Source organism: Phalaenopsis equestris, unplaced genomic scaffold (genome assembly GCF_001263595.1).
Source record: "Phalaenopsis equestris unplaced genomic scaffold, ASM126359v1 Scaffold199601, whole genome shotgun sequence".
Lineage (NCBI taxonomy): Eukaryota > Viridiplantae > Streptophyta > Magnoliopsida > Asparagales > Orchidaceae > Phalaenopsis > Phalaenopsis equestris.
This window is the reverse complement of record NW_018219465.1, coordinates 106726-114636: the sequence shown is the minus strand read 5'-3', so window position 1 is coordinate 114636 and position 7911 is coordinate 106726. Positions and strand designations below refer to the sequence as shown.

The window sequence follows — 7911 nt, the reverse complement described above, 5'->3', positions numbered from 1 at the left end:
TGTTCCTATTTTGAGTCATTCCCATTTGATTTTCCCATGTCCAATCGTGAAAACCTAAACATTGAAATCTTGAAAGCAAAACCACCTGATCTTAATCGAGAGTTATCTTAAGTGATTCCGATTATTTAAGATGTAATTAACTATAGGGGCTTGCCTTTATAGGGAACCAGGAACCCAGATAAAATAAACCTTATCTAATTTTTATGTTAGATAGGGGAACTTGTTGGCCTTTTTATAAAAGTATTTCGCAGACCAAACGGATGTCACAAATTGTTTAGTCTAGATGATTAAATCTCTATTACAAGTGATATTTATTCTTCGGGATAAATGTATTGCTTGTAGTATTGTATTAAATCATCTAAACTATTTAAAAATATGAGACTCGTTTGGTCTCATTTATTTTAAAAATTAAAATGTTACTTCTTTAAAAAAGTTATATTTATATTTAAATTATTTTCAAAATCACAAAATCACCTTTTCAAACTACGAAAGTGAAATTGAACAATAAAACGGCCGACAGTCATATTTCTTTCCTTCTTGAGTATGTTTTCTTTGATAAGTTGTAAATAAAGTAATTAATCTTGCCCTTTTCGTTCCTTATTATACAAGAATAGTTGTAATTTAATTATTGAGAAATAATAGAACATGATTTTCTCGACCTTTCTACAGTATTAGTAAGGGCTTAATGAATAAGATGGAATATTATTAATAATGAATTATTTGTAAACGGATACCAATAAATCTGAAAATTTGCAGCGGCATGCTTAAAAAAATCATAAAATGTTTGGATGTTCCTTGAAATGTTCAATATTGATTTAAATGAAGCATTAAATTATCTTTCATGACATCATCTAGTTAATAAAAAGAAAAGAAAATACTTTGTGCAAAGCAGGGATCAGTACATTCAAGAATTGAACCAAAGTTTAAGAATACAAACAAAAATTGAAAAATTAAAATATAAAATCAAACCGATCAATTAGATCACTTTTAATTTGGCTTTTCATTATGACAAAAAAGCTTATACTCGTCTTTGATATCTATGTCTAAAAAATAAATAAAAGGTAATTATTTCCAGTTTATTAAGCCTTCCATCATTAGATTAAATGTTTGGATGTTGCTTGAAATGTTCAAATATCGATTTAAATGAAGCATTAAATTATCTTTCATGACATCACTAGTTAATAAAAAGAAAAGAAAATACTTTGTGCAAAGTAGGGATCAGTACATTCAAGAATTGAACCACAGTTTAAGAATACAAACCAAATTTGAAAAATTAAAATATAAAATTAAACCGATCAATTAGATCACTTTTAATTTGGCTTTTCATTTTGACAAAAAAAGCTTATGCGCGTCTTTGATATCTATGTCTAAAAAATAAATAAAAGGTTATTATTTCCAATTTATTAAGCCTTCCATCATTAGATTATTTATCAAAACATAAACATAAATACATGAATGATGATGGATGATTGAGATATGCTTAAAAAATTGATGGATATTCGAAACATGACAGTCAGAAGTGTCAAATATCTATTATTTATTTATTAAACCAATTTGGTTCATATTTTTCTGAATGACAACAATAACTCAAAACCTAAACTAAACCATATATGATCATCTTAGTCAATAAAGAAGTACACGTAATGCAATGAAGATCGATTTCTTAACCAAAATCTCAAACCTAGACCAAAGTGATTTGAACTAAATAGTATTTTCAGTTAATAGAATTTTTTTGTTCACACCTAACGCATAGAAGGGTGAAACAATTCAGGAAGTATTTTCTCTAAAAATTTATGAATATGATAAAACAACAAGTACATGAACAAACTACCTGAATGGGTCTGTCTGCCTTATTTACAACTTTCAGCATAACAGATCTTCTTCCCAAGTTTAGTGCAATATTCCCAGAGCCACAAAGGATTTCACCAGGTAAAGTACCATTCACGTTCCCAGCAAACAAATCAAATGAAGGAACTGCAAAAAATTTACAAATCTCAACAACAAATTCATACTACGCTGAGGCTCGTCATCAATCAGAATGAAATGCAAATAGATTGAATGTCAAGTTTTACACTCCCCGGAGAAGCCCATATTGTTTAAAAAAAATACATTATCAGAATAAGAAAGTAAAGCTTCATTGAAAAGTTGATCAGTACTCAGATAAAAGATTAATGTAACACGAGCCTGGAGCCTCTCCCAAAATAAATGAAATTCTTTTCACTTACTCTAAACACAACTTTATAATAAGTAACTATAACTTAAATGCAGTTATGTCACAAATAAGCCGCCCAGGACTATATCAAGGAGCGAAAAAATTCTATTGCAATAAAAAATAAATATAAAACTGCTAACCTAATATAAAATCATATTGTTGTTAAAGTTGTGTGGCAATGTCAAGGAAAAAAATGGCTAGTTAGTTGAGTCGAAGGGATCATAAATTGTATGCTTGTAGCGTTCAAATTTAGGCTAAACCATAGAGCAGGTATCGTAATGTTGATTCGTTAAGGCTAGACTAGTTTAATTTAAGTAACAAAAAATGTTTCTTTATCCTAAATTGCTCCAACTTATGGATTTTATGATTCAAATCTGCACAACGGATTGGACTGTGTGCAAATCGAATTCAAAATGCGTTGATTGCAAACAGAACCCCTCAACTATCATTCATTTGCAAAATAAGATGTGTAAAAATTGAAAAGAATGGACCTTCTTGAATAATTGGATCCAAATTAACCAAGGTTATAGAGTGCATACGCAAAGTCGTATAAAGAGGGTTCGAAATGCATTGACTGCAATCAAAATTACTCAAAATATAATTAATTTGCAAGATAGACTACAGCACTATACCCAACACATAAAAATACCTACAAAATACATTCATATTATATGGGGCAAAATTTGCAAAAATTGCATGGGCATGGGTTGGCGCATGAATTTTGAAAGGCATATAAAATGATATACTAAGCAAGTCGATTAACAGATTAATTTAAAGAATTTCAAATAAAAAATCAATTGTAATATCAAAATATAAATTAAAAAAAAATCAAATCACATCATGCCATAATCAAAATCCTAGAAATCTTATATCTGTAATACCTCATACACATCCATCATTTGTGAATTTCCCTTAGTCCCATTCGCTCGCCATTTTACAAAAGGGCTAAAATGACTTTAACATTCCTTCCATCTCCAAAACGCACTACCAATTCCTATTCATGCATATTCCTCCCTTGTCCTTGTATCCACTCCCACGCTCGACCTCGCCCTCCTAGCAGACCTGCACTCTCGCAAACCACACACAAAACACCTCTCCAAAATGAGACCCAACACTACAGCTACAGCTCTATTTTAATTTTGAGCTTCCAAACGCCTGTCAAATTCCCCTCCCTTTCTGTTACATGCATGTTAGACTCCCCTACTTCAAAGTTATCTTCTCTCTACAAACTAGGATGTTGATGACCTAGCCAAGCTCGATAACCATGTCCCCACCATGTATGCCCATACCCAAACTCCTAGCAAATACACCAAAAAATCAGTCCATCAACGATTGACAACCACCTTTTAGCACCAAACGTCAATCTTGGACACAGTTCATTGGCTCTCTATCGTTCTTTTCTTCTCCCTCCCCCTCTTTCTTGCTTTAGAGCCCTTCCTCCCTCCCTCTATACACATATGAGAGATGATAGAGAGAGAAAACCAAAATTAGTGAATAAAACAAGAGAAGAAAAAGAAGATGATGATGATGAAGAAGGAGAATAATAATAATAATAATAACAATAAAAGAATAAGAAAAATAAAAACTCTATCCGGGAAAAAATAAGAAATGAGGAAGAAATATCCATGTTGGCTCAAAAAGATTCAGAAATTTCGAAGATGAAATTTTTATTAGGATAGGAGAGTTGTAATACGCAATTTTGATAGGGCGGGTAAAATTTTGGCAATTTTTAAATATATAACAATTTCTGCATTCCCCGAAATTCAACCAAATCAATTTTATAAAATTTATATATATGACCGATCAAATTTATATCCAACACCATATATGAATTTTAAATGTATGAGAAGATATAAATTTTTGAAATTATCAGTTTAATTAAATGTAATTAAGTCTAATTAATGTTCCTAATTTTCCCATTACTGCAACTTGCTAATCTCTCCCAAGCTTAGCTGGGCTGGCAGCAACTAGATGAAGATTAGGATTTAATTGGAAGTAAGTTAAATATCGCATTTCCTTCATTTCCTCCCCTCTCACTTCGTTTCCAAGGTTTGAAGCTTCTTGTGATCCACACATTGTAGTGGGCGCGATCCAAGCGCCATGACAGGGAGTTGCAACTTGTAATTCAGGGCTCTGGGAAAAAAATAGAAGTTAGAATCCATACTTCATGACATTTAGAACATTCTTTCCTTCCCTATTATCTTTTTTTTTCATTTGCCAAGAAGAGAAGCATTCACACATCCCCGTTATTGTAGCAGGAGGTGGGAAACTAAGAAGTGCATCTCTTATAGAACTGATAGTAGGAAATTTGTGATGAGAAAGAAGAAAAAAAAGGAAGAAAGGAGTAGTCATGGAGGATTTATGTTGGGAAGCCCTTTGGAGGTAAGTTATAGTAAGTGATTTGTATTTGGAAAAAAATCAAGACATAAGCAAGAATTTAATGAATCTTTAAGAGTATTATGATTCCAACTGGTTACACTAGGCAATGAGCGTGAGGCAAGCTTGAGAAAATTCGCCGCAGGGCAGTTCCATCAATTCAGGTGAAATAACCATATGCTAAATTAAGAAGAATATATTTTTGTAAGATTTCACTATGATTTTTTTTTAAATATAATTGCACTTAAAAGTTCTTTATATTATTGAATGCATGCACATGTTACATGAATGAAAGCTTGAACTAGCGGTGACCATAATACGATTTTCATATTGTATTGATATGATGAACATCTTTATGAAAACTTCACTTGCAAGTATTCTTATCATATAGTTTATGCATATGATTTTCCTATGATGGACGCTAGTTACATGAATTATGATTACAGGAATATCACAAAGTGTTATCAAAGGTAGACTATTACATGGATCTTTGCAAGTCAAGATGATAGGGAACAATGGGATTCCAAACTTCAGGTATTCAAACGCAGACATATCCAAAAACTATTGGGAACGGATATGGATAAAATTTTATGATTTGATGGTATTAATTGGGCCATTGATAACTTCTATGTTAGGAGAGGCCTAATTTTTATCAATAGTGAATTTAGCCTTCGAGGAGAGTGATGACAAAATGATATGAAATGACATGAATCTCTAAGAGTATTATGATGCCAAGTGGTTACACTAGGCAATGAGCGTGAGGCAAGCTTGAGAAAATTTGTTGCAGGGCAGTTTCATCAATTCAGGTGAAATAGCCATATGTTAAATTAAGAAGAATATTTTTTTGTATTGCACTTATAATTTTATGATATTATTGAATGCATGCACATGTTACATGAATGTAAGTTTGAACTAGTGGTGACCATAACACAATTTTCATATTGTATTGATATGATGAACATCTTTATGAAATCTTCACTTGCAGGTATTCATACATATAGTTTATGCATATGATTTATGATTTTCCTATGATGGATGCTAGTTACATGAATTATGATTACAGGAATATCAAAAAGTGTTGTCAAAAGTAGGCTATTACATGGATGTTTGCAAGTAAAGAAGAGAGGGAACAATGGGATTTCAAACTTCAGGTACTCAAACGCAAACATATCCAAAAACTATTGGGAATGGATATGGATGAAATTTTATGAATTGTTGGTATTAATTGGGCCATTGATAAATTCTATGTTGGGACAGGCCTAATTTTTATCAATGGTGAATTTAGCCTTTGAGGAGGGTGACGACAAAATGATATGAAATGACATGAAAGTAATCAAAACCTATACAATTGCAAGTGACAATCCTATGATTACACTGATTGATTATGAAATTCTTAAGGATATGCCCATAATTACAAATGTATGGATGAATCGCATGCTTCGTACAACTGTCTTGATTTAGTACATTTCACATCTTTCTTTATATGTTTTACATGATTAAAGTATATTGTGATAATTTCTACTATCATGTATCTAAACTACATATAATATGCACTTTGTCTTTCTTTCCATATATAAAATCTTTCTTTAGGCTTGGTTATTTTGTTGAGATTAAAGTTTATATGTTGTTAACTGTCATGAATGAGTAAGAAGTATCAATGCGAATAGCCAGGTGTGATATTGTACAGCTTTTGCAGTGTATAATTATAAAGCTTCTATAGATTTTTATTTTTTATGAGTAATATTCAAGCTTTTAAAATTTGTGATGTTCATAATGAAGCAAATGCTATGTGAGATAAAGTAACAAAAGTAACAAACACTATAAAATAAATAGCAAAAGATGTATTTGGAGAATCAAAAGAAAATATTTCTTTAAATAAAAATAGCTGGTGGTGGAATAATAATGTACAAGAAAAAATAAAATATAAAAAGTTATGTTATAAAAATTGGTTTAAATGTAAAAGCTTAGAGAACTAAGAAAAATATCAAATGGCCCGCAGGGAGTCTAAAAGAACAATATGTGAGGCTAAAAATTCTGCTTTTAATGATCTTTATAATAGATTGGAAACTAAAAATGGTGAAAATACATATGTATAAACTAACAAAACAAAGAGAAAGAAAAGTAAAGATTTAACTCAATTAAAATGTATTAAAGATGAAAATCAAAAAGTGCTTTTCTTAGACTAAGATATTCAACATAGATAGGTGAATTATTTTGATAAACTATTTAATGAAGTTTCTTAAAATACGATCGACCTTAGTGATCTTAATATCGTTAGTAATAAAAAAACGTTTCATTTTTACTGTCGCATTAGTAAAAAAAAAGCTGATGAGGCTTTAAAAAAAACCAATGTTGGAAAATTTTGTAGGACCTGATGATATCCCAATTGAAATATGAAAATGTTTAGGAGATTTGGGAGTTTCTTGGCTTACTAAACTCTTTAATATTATTTTAAAAACTAAAAAGATGCTTGAGTGGAGAAAGAGTATTTTAGTCCCCATTTTTAAAAATAAAGGAGATACACAAGTGTGGAAATTATAGAGGAATTAAGTTGATGTGTCATACTTTAAAATTATGGGAGAGGGTAATTGAACATAGGTTAAGACGTATTACAAAGATTTCTCATAATCAATTTGGATTTATGTCGAGCAGGTCTACTATGGAAGCTATACATTTATTGAGAAGTTTGATGGAGAAGTTCAAAGACAATAAGGAAAATCCACATTTGATTTTTATTGATTTAGAAAAAATTAACGAAAAGATTCCAAGAGAGATCCTTGGGAGAGTTCTTGAGAAGAAAGGTGTTGATATGACTTATATTCAAGTCATTAAAGATATGTATGCTAGAGTTGTTACTTGTGTTCGAAGTGGAGGATTGACCAAATATTTTCCTATTTATGTTGTATTACATCAAGTATCGTCTTTAAGCCCATATCTTTTTGTTTTAGTTATGAATTGTCTTACTAGACATTTACACGAGGATGTACCTTAATGTATGCTTTTTACTGATGATATCCTTCTCGTGGATAAGACGAGAAAAAAAGCCCAGGAAAAAACTTGAATTATGGGGGTCTACATTGGAGTCTAAAGGACTTCATTTGAGTAGAACTAAAACTGAATACATGGAATGTAATTTTAGTAGTAGTAGCTCTAGTGACAGAAGTGTAAATTTGGATAATCAAATTACTAAAAGGTGTGAACGATTTAGATATCTCGGGTTTGTTGTTCAAAGCGATGGTGATATAGATGGGGATGTTAATAGTAGAATTCAAGTTGGTTGGTTGAAGTGGAGAAATGCTTCAGGCCTTTTGTGTGATAGAAAA

General features: G+C 31.0%; 1 protein-coding gene across 1 annotated transcript in view; it reads right to left on the bottom strand.

The window, feature by feature from the left end:
* LOC110035751 (urease-like) overlaps positions 1-7911 on the bottom strand; it is a 160141-nt gene that overhangs the window by 124738 nt on the left and 27492 nt on the right. The window contains exon 6 of the mRNA XM_020740035.1: positions 1832-1974. Coding sequence (XP_020595694.1) covers positions 1832-1974 — 143 coding nt within the window. The remainder of the gene's footprint in view (positions 1-1831; positions 1975-7911) is intronic.